Here is a 25,032-nt window from a genome sequence, read left to right on the forward strand (position 1 = left end):
CTGCAGTTGGGGTGATCAACGCACCTGTGACACTGAGTGAGGTCTCCTCACTGCGCTGGGCCCCCAGGCCATTGTCGGCCTCACAGGCATAGTTTCCAGAGTGTTCTGCTGTCAGAGAGAGGTTGAAGGACACTCCTCCTCCAGAGGGGGCCGAGCTGCTCCCCAGGATGACGTCCTCGAGGTAAAACTTGTACAGGATCGGGGGAGAGCCCCTCTGGGCCTCACAGCGAAACTCCACCATGTCCCCCACCACGGCTCGGGTCCTGGGCGCCCTGAGGGTGAAGACGGGGCAGGACGCTGGGACTGAGGGAAGAAAAATAAGTTAGTTGACATCAGGATCTTTTCACATTTCCTTTATTTTCATTTTTCAGAGATTACCCCTGTAGAGCATTTGTGACACGTTCTAGATCTTTCCTATGTGTAAGAATACCGGTTCACACCAACAGATAAGCAAACACATGAAACATAGGAGCTCCTGGTCTCCAGCCGGGTTTTCCCCTCAGCAGCACGTCACGAGCATCCTTCCACGTCACTCTTACGGGTATATCTCATCCACCTTTAGAGACCACCTTCACCTAGGTGTAATTTGTACACAACAAAATGCAACCCTTTCAAATTTACAGTTTGATAATTTGGGGTGAATACTGCTCGTTTAGTTTAACAAGCACAAATCCTTCCAGTGTGTGGATTCACCGTAGTGCACTGAGGGATGCCCCCCGACCGGGAATGTCCTTGTTCTCCTCCTGCAGATGATGCCACGGGCCACAGTCCTGCATCTCCATCCTGGCCCATGTGTGCCCACGCTTCTTCGGATAAATTCCTAGGAGTGGAATTTCTAGGATGAGGAATATGAACTTTTCAAATAAGCATATATTATGCTACATTATTCTTCAAAAGCTTTGGACCGGTTTGCATTTGCACTAAGGGAATGTAAGAATTCCTATTCCCACTCTCTCACTGGTGAGAATCATAGAAGTGCAAAGGCTTATTTATTGTTCCTTCTCTGTTCCTAAGCCTCAGCTCCACAGTTATTCCCTCTGAATAGCTCACTCATTGCACCTATGGCACCCTGTGGTCTACGACTGGGTGTTTCCAGGACTGCTGGTGAACTACAATCCATTGATGAGAAGTTACCTCCTGTAAAGGATTCAGACATTATTGACAAAGTGAAAGATTTGAAAACTCGTTAATTTTTCAAAATGTATCCAGTCAAGTCTTTTCTTTGGTTCTCTGCTACGAAATAAGGATCATAATCACGAGAGACGTGTTGTTCTTTTATTTCTTCTGCTCCCTTAGACCAACTGCCTTTTCTTTGTTACATGTATTTTTTACCTTTTTTGGCACTTTCTGTAACCATAATTCTCACAGTTGATTAGCCTTTGTTTTCATTTCTGAATCCGTGGTTGTCAGCCCTATTTGTACAATAGTCTCACCTAAGGATGTGTTAAGAAATATCGATTCTGAGGTCACATCTGAGAGATTCTAAGTTTAATTGGTCCAGAGAGAGGCTTAGTAATGAGCCTGTTTCAGAGTTCCTAACTGATTCTCTCCGCGGCCAGTGCTGAGCTCCAGCTGCGGAAAGATATTCAGTGCATGCATTTTGTATCACAGTGAAGTAATTTTGAGTCCTTTGTATCAATTCCTAATTTGGTTGGCTGGTTTCTGTCATCAAGTGATTTAAAAAATATTTTATTTATTTATTTGACAGACAGAGATCACAAGTAGGCAGAGAGGCAGGCAGAGGAGGGGAGGAGAAGCAGGCTCCCTGCTGAGCAGAGAGCCAGATGCGGGGCTCGGTCCCTGGACTCTGAGGTCATGACCTGAGCCCAAGGCAGAGGCTTAACCACTGAGCCACCCAGGTGCCTCTCATAGTAATTTTTTAAAAGGGTTTAATAGACACTAAGTTCCCTGGGTCCCTGCATGTCTGAGCATGACTTGTGGATTTGGTTTAAAATTCTCGGTTCTCTTTCCTCTCTCCAAAGTCCCAGGACCCTGGGATCATGACCTGAGCCCAAGGCAGACACTCAATGACTGAGCCACTGAGGTGCCCCAGAACACTAAAATTTCTTAAATCATCTCCTTACATCTTTACATCATCTCTTCACACTTTATATTGGGGGAAATGCCTTCTTTTGGTCATTCTTGATTTCCATGATCGAAAACAAGGGTTATCAAGGAGACAGAGAGCCTTCACATCCATAGGCTCAAAGATAAGGCCATCCGTACCCAGACTCACGTGTTCCTAAGATCAGCACATCACCCATTTGCACACTCAGGAGCCGCCATCTCCAGCTGCACTCACACGCTGACTAACACCCACTCCCACAGCCCTCAGGGTGCCTCTCCAAGCTCCCCCGTGAACGGCGATGAAGCCCGTCATGGTGGTGCTTTCTCTTGCTGGGACAGGTAAGTGAGCCCAGCTTTGCATCCCGCATGGTTTTCCCCAGCTGTCTTCTCTGGGGCATTGACTGGTGCCTCTCATACTCTCCCTCACTTCCTTTCTTCCAGAGCATCATGAATTCCTGGCCCTTGGGTTCCTGTTCCAACTCAAATCACAGAACTCTGGGGCTGCCATGGACACTAATTATTGTCTTATCTAACTACCAATATAAGGTGAAAACAGTGGGACGAAGAAAGTTTAAATGTTTCGCCCAAATTACGAACCAGTGATGTTCATAGCCAGAGCTCGCATTCAGGTTTTCTGACTCATACTTAGATCTGATGACCCAAATGTTTTTCAGGCACCCTGGCTCTTTCTAGGAAACCTCAGAATCTGTGCTATGCCTCTAGTTCCCTAAAACAAGCATTTTCTGAAACAGACTTCCTTATGTGTCATGTCGTCTCTGTACTTTGTTAGGCTAATGGTGGGCAGTACCCTGGCCATGGCCTTGGTGGGTGGTTAGACCAGCGAAAGCCACTCACTGGTTCAGCAATGAGCCACCCAACATTGGCAGCCCGGGCAGAGAGCAGAATCCAGAGCAAGGGGTCCCACCCAGAGGCTGATCTGTCGATGCTGGGTGCTGCAGAAGCTGTGAGTCAGGAGAAGTCATGAGAGAGAGGGGATGGAGTGGAGGATACCCAGGAGTGACAGGGATGATGGACGGGGATACGAGGAAAACAGCTGGTGGCCTGTGAGTTCCGTGATGGGAGCTTCTAGCTTGTCACGGGTTAACATAACCTGCTTTTGAGAAGTAAGCCCTATTCTGAGACATCTGTCATCTCTTCCATGGGTCTGCCTGTGTTGTCTTTCTTGTTTTACTCACTCCCTGGATGTCCAGACAGCAAGCCTTCCCCCTCTGGGGACGCCCCGTCTCTGTTTCCTTGTGAGGGGGAAGGAGCCACTCAAGGTCTCTCGGTGATACGTCAGCCTCTCAGAAGAGCCGACACACCAGTGGACAACCAGACTCTCACTCTCTCATAAGTGTAAACAGAAGCGACTTCACTCCGAACATGATACCGTTTTGGTGGCTACGTGAGTCACCATGAGCTGTACACCCCTGATTTGTATACTTTTCTGAATGTGTGTCATACTTCAACACAAACTTTAAAGATGTAATACAGTAAAATGAAAGTTATTTTAAAGGGTTAGGACAAAGCATCACGGAAACTCCAGAAAGCCCTTCCCCCTTCCCTCGTCCACCCTGCTGTGACCTCTTGAACCTCTTGGGAACTCTGGAGAAGCTGAGGGCTTGCCTGCGACTTGTCCCCCTGACTGTGCTTGTGGCTACGTGAGTGCATGTGTTAGTGGGGAAAGCAGGAGATGCTTCTGTGCATTGAGTTAAGAAAAATGGTCTTGGGGACTGAACCTATAGGGCAGGAGAAAAATAATTTGAGGGAACACATTCATCTGGCAAAAGCTGGGGAGTACGTCAAGCTACCGGGGGTCTGGCTGAGCCAGGGCTGGGTGAGGGCTGAGGCCCAGGCAGCTGGTTCTACAGGAAGGGAGCCACCAGGGCCACCAGGGGGGTCGGGGGGTGGTGGGGGGGCAGGGACTGGAAAGTACATGCAGACATCGGAAGGGGCAGTGCGAGAGGCGAGAACCGAGTCACCTCCCCTGACTTCAGCCACAAAGTGCTCAGTGCAGATGCAGGAGAATGCAAACGAGAACAGTCCCTGGTGTGCCGGCTGCCTCGCCACTTACCGCGTGGGGCCTCAGTTTCCTCTTCTGTAAAATAGGGACAAAAGAGTAGAAGATAAGTGACCGGCAGGCATCCAGGGCTTACCTGTGACAGACAGGCTCTTGGGGTCACTGCGCAGGGGGCCAAAGCCATTGTCCGCCGTGCAGAAGTAGGTCCCGGAGTGCTCTGCAGTCAGAGTAACATTGAAGGATGCCCCTCCTGCAGAGGGGGCCGAGCTGCTCCCCAGGGGGACATCTCCGCGATAAAACTGGTACAGGATTTGGGGCGAACCTCTCTGGGCTTGACAGGAAAGCATCAGCCAGTCTCCCTCAACAGCTCGGGGTCCGGGAGGGCTGAGGGTGAGGACAGGACGAGACACGGGGACTGAGGAGAGAAACATCAGTCAGCAGGTGCTCCTGTGCGTGTCCGTCATGGGCCAGTCTCAGCCCTGCCCTCCACGCTGGCCTTTCCCTTTCCCATCACCCACAGCCCCTTCTCCACAACCACCCCCCTTGTTAGGTGACCTCAGTCCCATTTTCCAGTGTAAATGATGCTCTTGGGGAGGAAGTTGCTTATTTTGCTGCTGCCAGGCCCCACCCTTACCTGTGACCCTGGTAGACCTGCCTCTCCCCTGCCCAAGGAGGGTCCTCCTCCCCCATTCCTCCCCCCACCCCGGAGCCCAGCTGCCTCTGTCTGTCCCAGATGCAGATGCTCTGGCTGTACTGGTTTCTTCCAAGTTCCATTTAGATGTGTTTCATCCTCTGCACGCGGGAGAATCCACAAACACTAACTGCCAGGTCCGTGTTCGCTCTTCCCGCCAGTGCCTTTCTCCCTGGTTCCGAGGACGGGTCTCTGAAGGAAGGGGCTACACTTACTGTCTCCACTTCTCTTCCTCTCACTTCTTTTCCTGTGTGCGTCGAGACCTGCTTTTTATCCCCACCAACCTATAAAGCGGGTTTTCTGTGCCGGTGACGATCATGATAATAGAGGGTTTCCCTGCACGTGCCCGGTGTATGTGCCTTTGTCTTACGTGATTGCAAACAGAGGCAGGCGGACCTTTGCTGAATTGCCAAAGAGTCCTGCGGGGCAGGCATGCTTATGGACCCTGTTGTACAGAAGAGGCAGCTGAGGCCTGTCGCTGTAGGTGGTGAGGCGGCCGCACGCTCAGTACCCCGCTCTCGTTTGCATTCCGTTTCTGCATTCGGTGCGTTGTGGCCGGACTCAGGGGAAGTGACCCAGGGCTCGCCTCTCACCAGCTCTCAGCTCTGCTTTGCCTGAACTGGCCCCCGTCTTCCGCTCAAGCTCAAGCAATCTCTTCCCTTGGTTTCCGCGGGACACGCGGACACGGTCAGCCACGGTCCTCAGGGGCTTTCCCCCTCCACGGGGCTGGCCTGGGGCCCGGACTGGCCTCTCTTCTGGGGCCTCTGCTCTGCTCCTGGCTGCTCCCCAGACGGTCTTTTCTGCCATCCATGCTCACCTGTAGTGACCCTGCACTGACCCTCCCAGCGTGAAACTGTTCGCAGACCCCAGAGCTCCCTTCAGGATGAAGCTCTGCTGTCCCCAGGTCCTGGCCCTGGACCACTCCCTTCCTTCCTGCAGGCCTTCAGCAACTGCCCCTGCCTGGGCCACAGCCTCTTGCTGTCCTTCCCCACTTCCCATGACACACTATGCAGCTGTCAACTCGTGCGCAGACTCCCCTAGGATCCTCTCAGGGCACAGGAGAGATTGGGGTGCCTTTTGTACACCTACAGCCCAGGTACTCATAGCCCTTGGACTGGTGCTTGTCCTATTGCAGTCCACACCTTCTGCGGGACCCCAGAACTGTGTGCCCAGGCCACGTGGGCTGGCCTGAGGCGTCCGTAGGTGGAGCGCAATCCGGCCCCAGGGCCCTCCTGCCTTAGGTGAGCAGAGGCGCCATCACGCAGAGCCTTCCGCCCCAGAGGGCGCTCACGGTGATGCCACTGGCTGTGCCCTCTGTTGTCCAGACGTCAGGACCACGTCTCCCCAGTCTTTCCTCTGAAGCCTCCCACAGGACTCCGCTCACTGGGCCTATTTCCTCATAATGCTTTGCGCATCAGCTGTGGGAGGGGCTGGATTCAGGCTTGTCTCGGGCCTGGCTGTGATTTTTCTACAGACGAGGAAAGGGAGTCTGCTCTGGTCCTGAGCCAGGACTGGGCTCCGAAGGAGGTTGCTACCCTGCACCAGCGGGGATGCGCAAAGAGGGGGCAGCCGAAACCGGAGCCAGGACATCAGGCAGCGGAGGAAGAGGCAGAGGTCCTGGAAGGTGGGGACCTGCTTCTGACCGGGCTGGGGGACTGACCATCCAGAGCTTACCGGTGACAGAGAGGGACACCGGCTGGCTGCGCTGGATACCCAGGCCGTTGTCTACGGTGCAAAAGTAGGTCCCGGAGTGCTCTGCCTTCAGATAGAGTTGGAAGGTCGCCGTTTTCCTAAAAGTGATCTTCGTCTTCCTGAGAACCACTTCTTCATGAAGGAACTGGTACTCGATCGGGTAAGAGCCTGTCTTGGCTTCACAGGAAAGTGTCAGCCAGTCTCCTTCGACAGCTTGGGTGCTGGAAGGGCTGAGGGTGAGGACAGGAGGAGACACGGGGACTGAGGAGAGAAACATCAGTCAGCAGGTGCTCCCGTGCGGGTCCATCACTGGTCAGTCCATGCTCGCCTTTCCCCTTCCCGTCACCTGCGGCCCCTTCTCCCCATGGACCGCCCCCCTTGTTGCGCAATCTCGGTCCCATCTTCCAGTGTAAATGATGGTCTTGGGGAAGAAGTTTCTTCCAGGTCCTTACCTGTTCCTTCCTCCCACCAGTGACCCTGGACCCCTCCCCTGCCCAAGTCAAGGGGTCTGCCTTTCTGTCCCTGTTTTCCACTTCTCCGCTCATTGGGGCTGGACTCAAGGATCTGTCCTTCACCCTTCTTTCTTCCAGAGTCACACACACTTCTAGACCCTGCCCTCTGTCGCTCCGTTCTCCCGGCACCCAGCCTGACTCCCTCTGTTTCCAGATGTGAGAATGGAGTTAGGTAGAAGCTCACAGGCCAGTCTGCAGCCACTCTGCCGGCTGTTTCCAGAGACAGCCAGGACCTCGATCTGTCTCCTGAGCCCTGGTCCTAGTGCTGAATCCCGTGTCTTCTTGGGAGTGGGCTGGAGTTGGCCCTGCGTGCAGGGACGCCCCTGTAGAAGCTATGACCTCTCACGGCCACGACTGACTGAACAGCCTTGAGTGCACTGGTGAAGGAGAGATTGGTCTGCAGTTCTCCACATCTTTGGCGTAAGCATGATGCTCCCACCCACCTCTGTATCCCACCGGGGTGCCTATTGGTTATTGTCAACAATTAACTGATGACTGGGAAGGAGACACCTCCATATCCCTGGGGGACAGGAGAGAAAAGGAGAGGGAGAGAGAGGGAAAGAGAGGAAAAGGGGGGGGAGAGAGAAGGGTGGAGATGCTGCAGACACACTGAGGGCTGTGATGGTCCTGGGGTGGACAAAGCATGAGGCCCACAAAAGACAGGCATATGTTCAAACATCTGAGAGCCGGTGGAGACATCAAGATGTGTTATCAGCTGAACTCTGTTCCCTTGAAATGCATATGTTGAAGCCCTAACCCCCAGTGTGGCTTATTTGGAGATGGGATCTTTGAGGGATCATCAAGGCTAAAGGAGGCTATAGTGTGGGGCCCTAATCAGATAAGACTGGAATCCTCGGAGAGCAGGAGGAGATGCGGAACGGGAAACTGGGGGATGGTGGCCAACTGCGGGACAACCTCTCTTCAGACACCAGTCTGCTGGTGCCTTGATCTTGGACTCGTAGCCCCCAGAACTCTGAGAGAGTACGGTTCTGTTGTGCAAGCCAAACAGCCTGTGGTGCTTAGGTCAGGCAGCTGGGCAGATGTGAGCAGGCAACTTGGGGAGGAGCAGGAGGTGGGTAAGGGGAGAGGTGGGTTGGGTGGCAGGAAGAGGACTGAAACCGGGAGTGGTGGGGCTTTTATTGATCTACTGACAGGATAATCGAGGGCTGATGTGAGGCTCTCCCGGGCTCCTCCCAGCAAATCTCAGCACCTGCCCACACTTACTCCGCACGGGTAGCTGGAGTTTCTGGCTGCTTTTGCTGATGCTGGAAGGCACTGCCCTTGCCTGACACCAGTAATGCGATGGGTTTTCATTCCCCACGATGGAGGGTATTGAGGTTCTCAGAGAGCCCCTCCAGCTGGACCCCAAGTGCCGGTCATCTCTGAAGAATTGGAACCAGAGTCGGACATCTGACTTCTGAGGGGGGAGCTGGGTCTCACAGGTCAGGATCACTGGTTCCCCAGGGGTGGGTGAGGAGGGGTCGGCCCTCAGTATGGGTTGTGGAAACAGCTCTGGAGAGAAGAACCACAACAGGCCCCAGAGCAGTGAGGCCTGGAGCAGCTCTGGAGAGAAGCACAGCTTGTCTGTGGCCGCCGAGAGCAGAGCCAGCAAAGAGGAGGCGACACGCCCCCCGTGCTCTTCAGCGCAAAGCACACTTGCACTCTCTGATTCTTGCGGGAATGAGCCCTGAGGTTTGGTGACGCCCCAGCTCACCCTTCTCCTCGACCACCTCGGGGACCTTCCTTCCCATGAGCCCTCCTCACAAATGACGAAGGCTTTACCTTGGACTTGGATTCTGACTGCATTTGAAGAAAAAGAGCAACAATGGGTCTCAGATCCAGTACAGCGATATTCTCCATTATCCTTCAGACCTGCGCGCTGGATGTGGAAGCTGGGGTTTTTACCAAGGTCTATCAGCTCGTTGTCATTCTTGTACAGGGTCTTGGTCTTCAGGGATAAATCTGGCTTTTCTCGGCACATCAGACTCAGAGAGTCACCTTCAAACACGGAAGTGGGAGCCAGCAGGATCAGCTTATCTGCAAGAGACACAAGGATGGCCATTGGGTGCCGTCCACGGATTCTCCCTTCTTGTCGTTATTATTCCAAACAGATTTTATAGGATAGGGGATGGGGGAAAAGAAGCATAAAATAATTCCAATTCCTTTCTTTCTGGTTTTAAAATGAACACGTATGCCCTGAGTAAACTTGGAAAGCAGAAACGTAAGTAAAAATCTCTTCTCAGGTGTGCACTTTTCTGGTGCTCTTCTCCGCGTGCAAGTGGGAGAGTCTGTGTGTGCTGTGCTTTCTTCAGGACATCGGAATAGTGTGTGTATTTCTTAACTTGTTCTTTCACTCACTGTGCTATGAACACTTTGCCGCCAATATCTTTACCGAACCTGACCTCTAATGGCCTTCAAGTTTTCCTTCAATGTGACATGATGTAATTTACTCAGGGAGTTTCCTTTCTTTACCATTTGAGTTCCTTCAGTTTGGGGGGGGTGCATATCTATGATTTCAGTAGGTAAATTCCGAGGAGGGGAATTTCAAAGAGGACAAGCATCTTATTTGCTCCTTGTTACTACCATACTGCTTCCTTTTTTGCGAAAGAAACAGTGTTATAACTGCTTCAAATTCCAGACAGGTGGCCTCAGGGCACAGGAAAAAAAGAGAGATGTTTCTTCCTTGTCTCTTGATTTCTGTATACAGTCGACCCTTGCACAATGTGGGGGTGGGCACGGATCCTCCACGCAGTGGAAAATCAGAGTATAACTTTTGACTCCTCCAGAGCCCAACTACTCATAGCCAGCTGTGCCAGAAACGTTAGTGATAACACGAATGGTCAACGGACATGTATTTTGTATGTTCTCTGTATTACAGACTATATTCTTATAACAAAGTAAACTAGAGGGAAATTTTAACTAAGAAAATCATAAGGAAGAGAAAATACATTTATAGCTCTGTCCTATAACAAAACAAAACAAAAACACCCCACCCCCCGCCAAAAACCTGCAGGTAAGTGGCTCTGTGCAAGTCACACCCATGTTGTTCATGGGTCAGCTGTACTTCTGTCTGCCTATCTATCTGAAAAATTCTCATGCTGCCTATTATTCCAAGTAAATATTTTTTTAAAAAATATTTTATTTGTTTATCTGAGAGAGGGAGAGAGAGAGAGCATGAGCAGGGGAGCAGGGGAGCTGCAGAGGCAGAGGGAGAAGCAGGCTCCCCGCTGAGCAAGGAGCCCAATGCAGGACTCCATCCCAGGACCCTGGAGTCATGACCTGAGCTGAAGTCAGAGGCTTAACCAACTGGGCCACCCAGGCACTCTTCCAAGTAAATCTTATAAGCCTAAAATTACACATAGATTCAGAAACTATTCAAATAAATTTCTTCTCAAATTTCCTTTTACCTAAGTCACACACACCCCAAAGTTTATAGCAGCAATGTCCACAGTAGCTGAAATATGGAAAGAGCCCAGATGTCCATTGACAGATGAATGGATAACAAAGATGTGGTATTAGAATGGAATATTACTCAGCCACCAAAAAGAATGAAATCTTGCCATTTGCAATGATGTGGATGGAACTAGAGGCTATCATGCTAAATGAAATAAGTCAGTAAGAGAAAGACAAATGCCATATGATTTCACTCATATGTGGAAATTAAGGAACAGAACAGATGGACGTAGGGGAAGGGAAGAAAAAATAAAATAAGATGAAAGTAGAGAGGGAGGCAAACCATAAGCAACGCTGAAGTCTAGGAACAAGTAGAGGGTCGCTGGAGGGGAAGGAGTAACCGGGTGATTGGCATTAAGGAGGACACTTGATGTCATGAGCACTGGGTCTTATATGCAGCTGATGAATCACGAAAACCTACCCCTGAAGCCAATAATATTATACAAGCTAACTACATTGAATTTAAATAAAAATTTTAAAAAATTTTCTTTTTACCTGGGTCCTGTCTGTATAGATTTTGGTTCTGCATAACTATATGCTTCCCAAAGTTTTTATTTCTTTCACTTTTTTCTCACCTGGTGAAAAAGTCAAGCTCACACCATCACTTGGGGGCAAGCCCTGGATCTCGCATTTGTACTCTCCAGAATCCTGGACCTGGAGGGTGTTTGCTGGGATTTCACGTAGTATTTTTGTCCCAAGGTACCACCGGTACCATTTTTTGTCCCCTGCTACGTGGCAAGTCAGAGTCACTGCCTCTCCTTTGAAGATGACAGTCCATGGAGGTTGGAGAGAAATCACGGGTTTGGATACAGGTGCTGAGGAGAGAAGAGACAGATTCTGAGATAGAAACCCCTGTGGTCCCCAGTGCATTCATCTTTGTGGTACAGACCCAAAGACCAGGATTTGGAGAATACCCAAGGAAGCCATCTGGGAAGGTCAGTGATTGCTCAAGGTCATTTGTCCACTGGAGCCCCCAGGGGAGAATGGCTGCTCAGGGATGACAATGAGTAAAATTATTTCAAGAAGGCAACACCAGCAGGATTTACTGACAAGTGCCAGTGGGAGAAATGGCTAGTTAGTCTGGTGTGGATCCTAGAGAAAGCCACCCCTGCCCCATTATTTCATCATGCTCACCAACTCATAAGAACCTCCCAAGGAATTAGGTAAATCACAGGTTTGTACTTTCCTGAAAGGATCAATCATATTTTCTGAAGATTTGGCGCTGAGTAAAGCTTGGGAGATTAACTTTTTGAACACCTTCATTCATTTGATAGATGATGATTCAGATGCCCAGAAACTCTCACCATAGCTAATTGTGTGAGAGCAAGGAATGGACAAGTCAGTCACTGGAATCCAGAGGTGGTCCAGACAAGGATGAAACCCCAGGTCAGCTGATTTTGGACAAGAGAGGATGTAGGTCTTCCTTGCTATTCATGGGCCACTCTCTGACCCAAGACAACAAAAGTCAGAACTAAGAAAATGGGTGATACCGATATTATTTCTTCTCCCCCGATCTCTTCTTTTTTGCATTTCTTCCTTTAAGGGCCCGATTTTTGGGTTTTCTTCTGTTCTCCACACATTTCCTGGGGGATTTTACTTCTAAAACTATAGAGAATGTAATATTCACGCTGGTATCTTCACAGTGTGATGTTATCAGATAAGATTTTCGGTTTGCTGATTGGAGAAACCCTACCCCAAGTCCTGCATGTTTACCATGGAGTTGAACATGTCCTGCCTGGTGAAGTGGGTTCCATTGGCAATAGGGGTACGTGCAGGGCCTACCAAAGGCCAGGAGCTGTTCGTGCATATGTCAGTTCTTCCAGGGAGAGTCAGAGGGTAGCTACGGGGTTATCCTAGCCCTTGGATGATGCCAGTAGACCTCAGAACACTTTCACATCCCTTCTGGCCTCAGCAAGTAAATGTCTCATCTTTATTAGGGAGACACTCTTATCCAGGGACACTGAAGAGCAAAAGAAAGGAGAACTCACCAAATTGTCCACTGACAGGAGCTGAAAAAAAAAAAAAGCCAGAGATGAACACAGACCAAAAATTTTCAAAAGTAATGCCTGTTTCTTTTTCATTTTCAAAAGTAATCCCAGTTTCTTTTTCCTATCCATTTATTATTTCCTTCATTAGAAATTCATTTTTTAAAAAATTAATAGACATTTGTCAAATGTCTCTCTATATACTATTTATTGTGCTTAGACTTCTAAGGTGAGCAAAAAATGGTGCCTTCTGGTAAGCAGTTGACAGAAGGTGGAAGCAGAAACATGAAGCAAAATTATATAATTATAATATAGAATGTAAGTACAATGGAAGTACACACAGAGCAGCTTGTGGGCCGAAGGACCATCCCTGCCAGTGTGTGGGGTATGTGTGAGTGTGTGATGGGGGAGGGGGGCTATGACAGGTGCCTGACACTGTGATGCTTGAGAAAAATGAGTGAACACATAGGATTCAGCCAGGCAAAGATGTCAGTGCATGGCAAGAGGTGATGGAGAGAGTAATAGAGGCAGAAAGGGCACGGAAGTGAAGAAACAGCACTGGTGTTCAGGGGTTAAGGTGGAGTTTTGGAAGGTAGGGACTGAGGGGGAGTCAAGTGAGAGAGGCATGCATGGCTCATGTCATGGGGGTAAGTAGCTAGGGCTTTATTATGAAAGCTGCAGTTTTATTATTATAACCAAGAGGCATGGAAAGTCTTTAAGTAGAGTGTGACAAAGTTAGAATTTGAAACTTAGATGGAACATTGTGACAGTGGGTAGACGTCAGTGAGAACAGATGCGAAGCAGAGAGACTGATTAGAAGGCAGGAGAAGAGATAATAATGTTTAATTTTCTTCAGAGTGTTTATCCAAAAATTTTTCTTTTTTTTTACTTTACTTTCCCTTCTCTAGAAAAGAAGTTCTGTGAGAGCAGGAACTTTTTATATTCATGATATGCCCCCCACCGACCTATAACAGTGCCTGGCATATAAGAGATATTCCATAAATATTTATAGAATATTTATTTATTGAGTAAAAATTAATTAACTAGGTCAGTCAACAGAGATAGGAGGATATGGTCTTGAGAAATGGGTAATAGACAGAGGAGGAAAAATTGGCAAATTTATAAATCGCTTAGACATTTCAGATGAGGGACAGATTTGGTTTACTCAACACAAATTTTTGCAATGTCAACTATATGCCAGGGACTGGATAGGGCAAATGAAATCCATCAGTAGGCAAGAGAGATATTATCCCTCTCCATATGAGGGTGATGGAGAAGTAATCCAAACCTAAGTGTTTTTATAGAGAACAATGGATTATTTGTCATTACCCAAATATCTTGGCCACTGTGGAATTTGTGTTGTTTTCAATGTAGCTAGAACTTTTCTGAGTGTTTCCTATGTGGTAGACTTCCACATATATTATTTCATGTTATCTTGTCAATATCCTTATCAAGTAAGTTCTATGATTATCCCCATTTATAGGCCATAAACTGGTCTAAGCACCTAGTAGGTAGCAGAATGAAGTTTTGAGCCTCTTGTTTGAACACATCTTGTTTTGTCCCAAAGCATGTGCTTCTGGAAGATCCTGTCTTTTTGTGTTGGTACTACACTGGGATGTGCTTCCTACTTCTGGAGTGTTTCATGCAGCTTTCATGGGGTCTTTTTTCTTATGTTGTGTCCTGCTCCATCCCTGCCCCCTCCAGCTCCTACTCTCCCTCTGTCTCATGAAGTCATTACCAACTTCTTGGCATATAGTTTATTATTTGTTTGCACCATCACTGGTAAATTTGGACAATCATTTAACTGGGATCTTGTTAAGTGGATGTTTCTTGTACACTGGACTGGCTGGAGGGCCTTTTATATCATAAGCTTTCTAAGCACAGAAATGCTACCTCCCATGCTTTCCCATCATACTCAGCACCTAGTGCAGTGCTGTACTTAAACATTACTAAATTTTTTTAAATAAATGAATAAATATATTTTATTCTAATAATTTCAACTTTGGTAAAAACACGCCCATTTATATGTGTGAATTGATAGAAACTGAACTACACCCACAGGTGCAATTAGAATGTCAAGTACCAGAAATGCAGGAGCAAGATGATGGAATAGGAGGTCTACAGCCTGTGTCTCCCACAGACACCCATATTTTGGAGCCATCCACAGAAAAAAGTGAGGAGCTTTAAGAGCTAGATAGGAGATTGCAAAATCCCACTGGAGCCCGAGACCAAGGAGGATCACTTTGAGAAGGCAGGCACATGCCCTGGATGAAGCCTCACTGACTATGAACCCACCTGCATACCTAGAGCGACTTCATCTTTTTGTGGACTCAACTCCCGTCCAGTTTGTCCATGGTCTTGCTTCTAGGTCCTATTTCTAAGGGACCCAAGAGGAACCATCTTTATCCAGGCCCCAGTAGCAGGCCCACTGATCTCACACTTGACTGTTATTGCTAAGGCAGTCCTGTGACCCAGCTCCAGTCCCACTTTACTGCAGTCTAGAGGTAGTCTTGGTCATCCAGCTAAGAACCCACTGGGAGAATACTCAGGAACCCAGCAGAAATCACACCCATTCATTCCCCTGGTAAGAGGTTTGACAACTGTGGGCCCAACTGCAGGCCCAGCAATGGCCATGAGACCCAGCTCCAGCCCTGTTCAACCATGATCCTGGAGGCAGTCCCGTAAGTCCAGGGAAGCAGCAGATGGAATTTACCTGCCAAAACCATACTGAAAAGTTATCTGTTCTTCTGAATAAACAGACGCCGCCAGTGCAAAGTTACACAGATAATGAAGGGTCAGGCAAATTATGACAACATCAACGGAAATTAATGAAGCTCGAGCAACTGACCCTAGAGAAAAGGAGATCCATGAACTGCTTGACAAAGAATTAAAAATAATAGTTTTGAGCTCAGTGAGCTATAAGTGGACACAATGAAATGAAATCAGGAAAGTAATATATAAACAAAACCTGAAGTTTAACAAAGAAATAGAAAACAAGAAGACTCAAGCAGAAATCTTGGCACTAAAGAATAAAATAACCAAACTGAAAAACTCAATAGAGACCTTCAAGAGCATAACTGATCATTCAGGAGAAAGAATAAGCAAACTTAAAGACAGGGCATTTGAAGTTATCTGGTTAGAAGAACCTAAAGAAAAGAAAGAAAGTGAAAGTGAAAAATGCTCGAGTGACTTATTGAATAACAAAAAGTGAATCTATATACATATTATTGAAGTCCCAGAAGGAGCAGACAACGAAGGCAGAAAGATTATTTAAAGAAATAATGACAGACAACTTCCTGAATCTGGGGAGACAAATGGGTATCGAGATTCATGATCCCTAAAGAACCCCCAATAGACTGAACATCAAAAGTTTAAGCCAAGACACATCATATTCAAATTCTCAAAAGTCAAAGACACAGAGAGTTTTGAAATCAGTAAGAGAAAAATGACTCATTATGGAATCTCATACAAAGAAACCCCCATAAGATTTGTTGTGGATTTCTTTAGCAATATTGTAGGCCAGGGAAGAGTTGGATGATATATTCAAAACTTTGAAAGAAAAGAAAAAACCCCATCAATCAAAATACTATGCCTAACAAACCTGTCCTTCAAAAATGGAGAGATAAAGACTTTCCAAGACAAACAAAAACTGGGGAATTAACCATCACTAGACCCACCTTACAAGAAAAGCAAAAAGGAGTTCTTCAAGAACACTAAAGAAAGGACACTAATTAGGGACATAAAAACACACAGAAGTATAAAACTCCCTGGTGAAGGTAAATACATGGTCAAATTCAGAATACTCTAAATACAGTATCTTAGTCCATTCAGTTTGCTATGATAAAAATACCATAGCGAGTGGCTATGGACAACAGAAATTTATTTCTCACAGTTCTGGAGGCTGGAAAGTCCAATATCAATGCATCAGCAGATTCCTTTCTGGGGAGGGCACACATCATCATAGATGGACATCTTCTCATGTAACAGGGCAGAAGGGTGAGAGAGCTGTCTCTGGGCTCTTCTATAGGGATACTAAGGATACTAATCTCATTGATGATGGCTTTCTACAAGCCTCATGGTAATCACAAAGAAAAAAAAACTATAATAGATACACAACAGATAAAAAGAGAGTAATCAAAGCATGCCACTACAAAAAAAAAAAAATCAAATCACAAAGGAAGACAACAGGAGAGGAAGAAAGAAAAAAAAAAGGAACTGCAAAATAGCCAGAAAACAATGAAAAAATGACAATTGTAGTCCTTACCTATAAATAAATACTTTTAATTTAAAAAGATTAAATTTTCAAGTAAAAAACATAGGTCAGCTGAATGAATAAACAATACAACTATATGCCACCTACAAGAGTTTCATTTTAGATTTAAGGGCACACATAGGCTCAAAGTAAAAGGATGGAAAATATATCCCATGGGTATGGTAACCAAAAGACAGCAAGAATGACTCTACTTTTACCGGACAAAATAAATCTTAATTCAAAAATTGTAACAAGAAACAAAGTTACTATACAATGATAAGGTGGGTAATTCATCAAGAGGATATACAATATATGTGCACCTTTTATGAAAGCACCTAAATATATAAAACAAATAGCAGAACTGAAATAAGAAATAGGTAACAATACAATAATAGTAGGGGACTTGAATAACCCACTTTCAACAGTGGGTACATTATTCCGACAGAAAATCAATAAAGGAAATGGCAGGCTTGTACAACACTGTAGACCAAAGGGTGTAGGTATCTAATATGTAAAACTAATGGCCATATATAGAACATGATATCCGACAGCACCAGAACACACATTCTTCTCAAGTGAACACGAAACATTCTCCAGCATAGACTATATATTAGGTCACAAAACAAGTCTCAAACATAAGAAGATTGAGTTTTCTGACCATAATGGTGTGAAACTAGAAATCATTAATGGATGAAACTGGAAATAATGAAAGCGAAGCAACATACTCCTGAGCACTTGGTGGGTTAAAGAAGAAATTGAAAGGGAAATCAGAAAATATCTTGAGCAAAATAAAAATGGAAACACCACATCATAAGACTTACGGACTACAGCAAAGAGATTCGAGGAGAAAAGTTAATAGTGATTAACGCCTACTTTAAGAGAAAGATGAAGTTCCCAAGTAAAAAACCTAACTTTACAACTCAGGAAGCCCAAAGTTGGCAGAAGAAAGGAAATAATAAAAATTAGGGCAGAAATAAATCAAATAGAAAATTTAAAAAAACAATAGAAAAGAACAAAACTAGAGCTATTTTTTAAAAAAAGATACATTGACAAATCTTAAGATAGACCAAGAAAAAAAGAGAGAAGACTCAAATAAATCAGAAATGAAAGAGGAGGCGTCACTAATACCACAGAAATATAAACAAAGACTGCTATGAGCAGTATACACCAACAAATTGGAAAACTTAGAAGAAATCAATAAATTCTAGAAATATACAACCTACCAAGATTGGATCATGGAGAAATAGAAAATCTGAACAGACTGATAACAAGTAAGGAGATTTACGTGTTAGTCAACACCACACACAACAAAGGGGTGCCTGGGTGGCTCCGTTGGTTAAGCATTTGACTCTTGATTTCTGCTCAGGTCATGGTCTCAGGGTAATGAGATCAAGCCCGTGCCAGGCTCTGCCCTCAATGGGGAGTCTGCTTGAGATTCTCTCCCCTCCTTCTGCCTCTCCCCTGACTCACATTCTCTCTCCCTCAAATAAATAAATCTTAAAACAACAACAACAGCAACAACAAAAACAACAGTCCAGAATCAGATAACTTTGCTGGTGAATTCTACCATTTAAAAAATTAACTCCAACCCTCTCAAACTCTTCCAAAGGACTGAAGAGGAGAGAACACTTCTAAACACACTTCCTGAGGTCAGCCAAACAAGCACACTACAAGAAAGCAAAATTGCAGGCCAATATCTCTGATAAGCATCTAAAAAATTTTAAGATCTAAAAAAATCCTAAATGTTGGGCAACTGAGTTCAACAGTGTAGTGAAAGGGTCATGTGGAATTTACCCCGGGTTGATCCAACTTGTGCAAGGCAATAAATGGATATGCTAAATTAGCAGAAGGAAGGGTAAAAATCTAACAGTTATCTCAATAGATGCATAAAAACATTTCACAAAATTCAACCTACTTTCATGATAAAAAAAACTCAACAAATTATGTCTAGAAGGAAATTATCTCCTTATATGACAAATCCACAACTCATGTCATAGTCAATGGTGACAAGCTAAAGCTTTTCCTTTCAGATCAGGAACAGGGCAAAAATGCTCTCTCTTGCTGCTGCTATTCAGTATAGTGCTGGAAGTCCTGGCCAGAGTAATTAGGCAAGAAAAAGAAATAAAAGACATCCAAATCAGAAAGGAAGAAGTAAAGTGGTCTGTTCGCAGATGGTATTATCCTATATATAGAAAACCCGAAAGGTTCGGCCAAAAAACTGTTGGAACTAAAAAACACATTCAGTACAGCTGAAGGACACACAGTTAATGCACAAAAATGAGTTACATTTCCATACACGAGCAAGAAACTATTTGAAAAAGCAAAGAGGGAAACAATCCTACTTACAATAACATCAACAAGAATAAAATATTTAGGAATAAATTTAACCAAGGAGGTGAGAAATCTCTATACTGAAAGCTACAAAACAATGAAAGAAATTAGAGAAAACACAAATAAATATAAAGACATCCTGGGTTTATGGCTTGGAACAACTAATATGTTAAAATGTTCATATTACACAAAGCAATCTACAGATTCGATGTAATCCCTATCAAAATTCCAATGGTACTTCTTCACAGAACTCGAAAAAAGAATCCCAAAACTTATATGGAGCTGCAGAAGACTGTAAGATTCAAGGCAATACTGAATGAAAACCAAACTGGAGACATCATACTTCTCCACCTCAAACTGTATTACAAAACTGTAGTAACCCAAAACTGCCATGAAAGTAGACATAGAGAGCAATGAAACAGAATCAAGGACCCAGAAATAAATCCACACATTTACAGTCGACTGGTCTTCAAGAGTGCTAAGAACACAGAGTGGGGAAAGAATAATAGTCTTTTGTATAATATGTTGGTCCAACTGAATATTCACATGAAGAAAAAAATTGGGCCCTTATATCTCACCATGTACAAAAAGAAACTTGAGTATATTAATGACTCACATACAAGGCCCAAAACTATAAAATTGCCAGAAGAAAACATAGGTAGAAATCTTCTTGGCATTGGTCTTGGATGTGATTTTTTGGGTATGACCCCGAAAGCACAGGGAACAAAAATAGACAAATGGGATTGCATCAAAATAAAAAGTTTATGCACAGCAAAGAAAATAGTCAACAGCATGAAGAGGTAACTAGCAGAATGGGAGAAAATATTTGTAAGCCATTTATCTGATAAGGGGGCTTAATATCTAGCGTGTATAAGGAACTCTAACATATCAGCAAGAAAACAGACTCATTAAGAAACAGGTAAGGAGGGTGGCTCAGTGGGTTGAAACCTCTGCCTTTGGCTCAGGTCATGATCTTAGGGTCCTGAGATCAGGCCCCGCATTGGGCTCTCTGCTCAGTGGGAAGCCTGCTTTCCCCCCTCTCTCTGCCTGCCTCTCTGCCTACTTGTGATCTCTCTCTGTCAAATAAATAAATAAATAAATTCTTAAAAAAAAAAAAACAACCCAAAACAAACAGGTAAGGACTTGAACTGATATTCTCAACAGAAGATATACAAATGGTCAAGAAGTATATGAAAAGATGCTCAACATCACTATCATCAGGGAAATGCAAATCAAAACCCATAATGAGGTGAGACATCACCTCACACCTGTCAGATTGATTATTATCACAAAGACAGAAGAGAACAAGCATTGTCTAGGAAGCGGAGAAAAGAAGCCTTGTGTGCTGTTGGTGGGAATGTACTTGGAGTAGCTATTGTGCAAAAACAGCATGAAAGTTCTTCAAACATTTAAAAATAAAACTACCATATGACCGAGCAATCCCACTTCTGGATATGCATCCAGAGGAAATGATACTAGTATCTCCCAGAGACACCTGCACTCCTGTGCTCACTGCCCCATTCTCTACAATAGCCAGTATATGGAAACAATTTAAATATCTACCATCCGATGAGTAGATAAGGACAACATGGCACAGATACGCCATGAAATATTATTCAGCCTCAAAAAAGGAAATCCTGCTGTTGTGACAACGTGGATGGACCGAGAGGACACTAAGGTAAGTGAAATTAGCCAGATCCAGGTGAATACTGCATGACCTCACTTCATGTGGAACCTGAAGTTGACACAGAAGCAAAGAATAAACTGGTGTTTTCCAGGTGGTAGGGGAACGGGGAGACGTTGGTCAAAAGAAACAAACTTTCGTTTACAAGATAAATAAGTTCTGGAGATCTAATGCACAGCGATGACTATAGTTAATAGTAATGTATACTTGCAATTTGCATGGAGAGTAGATTCTGAGAGTTCTTACCAAACACTCACAAAAGGTGAAGTGAAAAGATGGAAATGTTAATTAGCTCAATCATGGTACTTATTTTAATAATATATTATATCAAAATGTCACCTTTTACATCTTAAGTATGTACAATTTTTATTTGTTAATTACACTTCAATAAGCCTGGGGGAAAAGAATGTCACCTGCCTTAGGTTTTCCTCGTGCCTTACCTACCTCCCCTCCGGGTCCCTCCCATCCCCTGTGTTCTTTATCCTCCCATCACTGCTGTGGTTTGCATCTGAGTACAGGGGAAGGAGACATCTTTTGTGTTAGAGACCGTGCCCTCCCCTGCCCAGGACCACGACCTGGGCTTGTCATACAAGCAGTAAGTGTATGTCCTTTGCAGAGAGAAAAGGAAGGTCTTCTGTAAGTAAGGCAATAGGAACAAGCAAACATCATACGTTTTCTGGACTTCTTGAAGTAATATTTATTGTAGAAAAGCAATGACTAGGACCTTAACTGTTGGGGTCACTAGGCTTCCCCCTCTGTAGGACTGAAGGTTTATCCTGCTCTGACCACTCCTTCAGCCTCAAGGGAGAAACCGCTGAACTGGATGGTGAATCCTGAGAATATAATTTCCCCACACAGGAAAGAATGTCTGAGCTGTAAGAAGGACCAGGCCCAGGGGGAGAGAGAGGCTGTCCCTGCCCTACCCGGGGACCCCATTGAGAATTTCTACTCACCCAGGACCAGCACTGACACCCACAGCAGCATGAAGACCTGGCCTGCCCAGGGCTGAGACCAAAAGAGTGGTTTTCTCAGGAGAAACAGGGTTGGTTTTGATCTGAGAGTAGTACACGGCCCAGCAGCCCCAAGGACCACATCTGAAAAATTTCTTTTACAGAGAGCAAGATGCCTAGTGAATTAGAAAAAAGGAAGTGGAAGTACCCATTTTAACTACTAATCAAATTTTCCTGCCCTGTGATCAAAGTGAGGAAATAATGCTAGGGTTTTTAAAAAGCACATACCCTCGTCCCCGCATTTCCAACGCTGAGAAATAACCTTGAGGAAAGTATGCGTGCATTGTCGAAGAGAATGTTTATGGTAGCGCCATCCAGAATTGCCCAAGCACTGCAAACACGGGAAAGATCACGAATGCGGGACTGTTTACAAATATTCTGATATATCGCTACAACAATATGCAATGTAGCCATTCCAGATGAGGCCAACCCGCAGGGATCATCAGGCAACACCAGCCCGGCTAGTGGGAAGAGGAAGACGTGAGGAGGGGCCTGATACATGAACTGTGGTCCCAGTGGCGTACATGGGAAAAATGGAACGCATGTGTGTATCAACCGATAGAGAGATACTTTTTTTTCTTCCTGGAAAGTGTACCTAAAATAGTAGTTACATTTAAAGAACTGTGGATGGGGAAGGAAATACTCAGTTTATGTCTTTTTATACTGTTTGATTTAAAAAAAATTACTATGTATGTGTATTGCTTTTTATAACTTTTTAAGTTAAATTTCCATCCTGGTCAACAAAGATCCTGAAGACATTAGTACCATGAGGAGTGCCAGTTTCTTCCTTTCAAATAATATCTCTTACCCCTTTCTCAAGGTTATACCCTGGTCTCCTAAGGGGACCATTCACATCTACAAATGCACGTCGTTTTACGTATACTGTGCTTTCTCCCACTTGCTGTGCTCAGAGACCAGAAAAGCATATCAGGGTAAGTAGAGGTTAATCCATCTTAGTCCAGCAGGAGGACCTCAAATGTGAGCAAAGAGGTTTTTTATGCTTTTGGATGCAAACAGCACTGCTGTGAATATTCTTGGGTCATTCTTGTGGAGTGTGTGTGCACACATTTCTACTGGGTACATGCCCAGGAGTGGAATCTGTGGCTCCCAAGGCTTGCGTATATTTTTAGAAGGTACCACAAAACTATTTTCCAAATTGTTGTGCTAACGCACACCCCCATCAACGAGGGTGTGCGAGTTCTCATTGCTCTGAAATCCTTGGTGATGTTGGTATTATATGTATTCTTGTGAGTTTCAGCCCTTCTGCTGGGATGATCTCAACGTGGTTTCAATTGTGTCCCTGGTGAATTTTGCAATTGAGCAACTTTCATATTTTAATTGGCAATTTAGATAGTCTTTCTTAATGTGAAATGTCTGTTCAAATCCTTTCCCATTTTTCTATTGTTTTTCAGACTTTCTCATTCCGTACTGTGGGCTTTTAAAGCTGGACATGATTCCTTTTTTGGATATGTATTGCAATGTCTTCCCTGGTCTGTGGCTTGCCTGTTCCCCCTGTGATGAGACCCTTTGGAAAACCACTCCTCCAACTCTGATGTGCCCTTTATCAATCTTTTCCTTTATGGTTAGAGCTTTTCCCGTCCCTTTCAGGAAATTTTATCTACTCCAAGCTCTTGAAACTGTTCTCCTGTTACTTTCTAGAAATATTTATTTTACTTTTATTTTATCTACTATATCATTGGAATTGACTTTTGTGTTTAAGGGTCTATAATCACTTACAAGTGGCCACTTTGCTCAGTTCTCATATTTACTGAAAATCCAGGCTCTCCACAGCTCCGTGCAATTTCACCTTTGTCATAAACCAACAGCCACGTGGGTCGGCTTCTGGAGGCTCTTCTCTTCCCTTTGGCTGTCCATTCTCATGCCAGCACCACATTGTCCCAATTAATGTTTCTTTTTCTTTTTCTTTTTTTTAAAGATTATATGTATTTATTTCGCAAGTGAGAGAGGGAAAGAGCGCACGTGAGAGAGCATGAGAGAGTGTGTGAACTCACTAACAGTGGGGGAGAGGCAGAGGGAGAGGGAGAAGCAGACTCCCCATTGAGCAGGGGACCCGATGCAGGACTTGAATCCAGGACCCTGGGATCATGACCTAAGCTGAAGCCGGACACTTAATGACTGAGCCACCTAGGAGCCCCTAATGTTGCTTTTTAGTAAGTCTTAGTATCTAATAGTTTGTCATGAAATATTGCTCTTCCTCAACAAATCTGTGGCTCTTTTAGTCTCTTTATATTTTTCTGTGCATTTAAAAATCAATTGTGAATTTCTACTCCTATCTTCTCAAAAAAAAACAAAAACAAAAACAAAACAATACCAAAAACCCACTGAATTTTTAATACTTGGAATTGTGCTGACTTGGTAAGTCAATTTATATAACTTAACACGGGGTGAGTCTTCCAATCCATAAACATGGGTAGCTCTCCCTTTACGTAGGTCAGCTTGAACTTCTCTCAAGAATTCTCTGTAACTTGTAGAAGTTATATCTTTTGTTAGGCTTGTTCCTAAATAGTTGATATGTATTTTTGATATAACTGTAAGTGACATCATCAAGTTTTTTCCTAAATATTTATTGTTGGCATATAGCTACATTTTTTTTCTGATTTTCTGCCAATTACCAAAAGAATTATGTTAAAGCTTTCCACTGTAATGGTGAATTTGTCTACTTCTTTCATTTCTGCTCATGTTTTCATTTTATATTTTGAACTTTCATGGGGTGCATATAAATTTAGAATTATTATTTCTTCCTGGCAGTTTGACACACTTACCACTATTAAATGTCTATCTTATCTCTATATGTTCCTTTTTAATTTTTTAAATTTAAATTCAATTTAATGAACAAATACTGTATTATTCATCTCAGAGATAGAATTCGGTAATCCATCGGTGGCATAGAACACCCAGTGCTCATCACTTCAATTGCCCTCCTTAATGCCCATCCCCCAGTTAGCCCATCCCCCCCATCCTGCTCCCTTTCAGCAACCCTCAGTTTCTCTAGATGTTTCTAACCTGAGAACCACCTCAGAGGGGGCTCGTCTACCTTTGGACCTGATTTAGAGGATCGAATCTGTATCTGAATCTGTTACTGTGTTTGGATAGATCTTTGGGGGGGTCTCTGGAGGTGGTGGGCTTATTTTTCATATAAGAAGGATGTGCATATTGTGGCTAGAGGGTGGACGGTCTCCCAAGAGACAACTCTTCTCACATCTGTACGTGCACCCTGCTCTTGCCATCAGAAAGTTCATTGTATGTCCCTCACGCTTGAATCTAGCTGACCTGTGACTTGCCAATAGAACATGGCAGAAGTAAAGCTAAACACG

General features: G+C 44.7%; 1 protein-coding gene across 3 annotated transcripts in view; it reads right to left on the reverse strand.

Moving 5' to 3' along the window:
- Positions 1-21,770, reverse strand: part of FCRL5 (Fc receptor like 5) — a 31,768-nt gene extending 9,998 nt beyond the window's left edge. For 2 of the 3 annotated variants that reach the window (XM_032845707.1, XM_032845706.1), the window contains exons 1-6: positions 21,641-21,770; positions 12,424-12,444; positions 11,011-11,250; positions 6,453-6,731; positions 4,224-4,502; positions 25-303 (exon numbers count right to left, since the gene is read on the reverse strand). In XM_032845707.1, the coding sequence (XP_032701598.1) occupies positions 25-303; positions 4,224-4,502; positions 6,453-6,731; positions 11,011-11,250; positions 12,424-12,444; positions 21,641-21,671 (1,129 nt within the window). In that variant the 5' untranslated portion in view covers positions 21,672-21,770. Of the gene's footprint in view, positions 1-24; positions 304-4,223; positions 4,503-6,452; positions 6,732-8,206; positions 8,495-8,764; positions 9,020-11,010; positions 11,251-12,423; positions 12,445-21,640 lie in introns of all 3 variants that reach the window. The other variant, XM_032845705.1, reaches the window with a different exon arrangement.
- Between the last annotated feature and the right edge of the window lie 3,262 nt (positions 21,771-25,032).

The sequence above is a fragment of the Lontra canadensis genome, unplaced genomic scaffold (genome assembly GCF_010015895.1).
Source record: "Lontra canadensis isolate GAN:19392208 unplaced genomic scaffold, GSC_riverotter_1.0 scaffold168, whole genome shotgun sequence".
Taxonomy (NCBI): Eukaryota; Metazoa; Chordata; class Mammalia; order Carnivora; family Mustelidae; genus Lontra; species Lontra canadensis.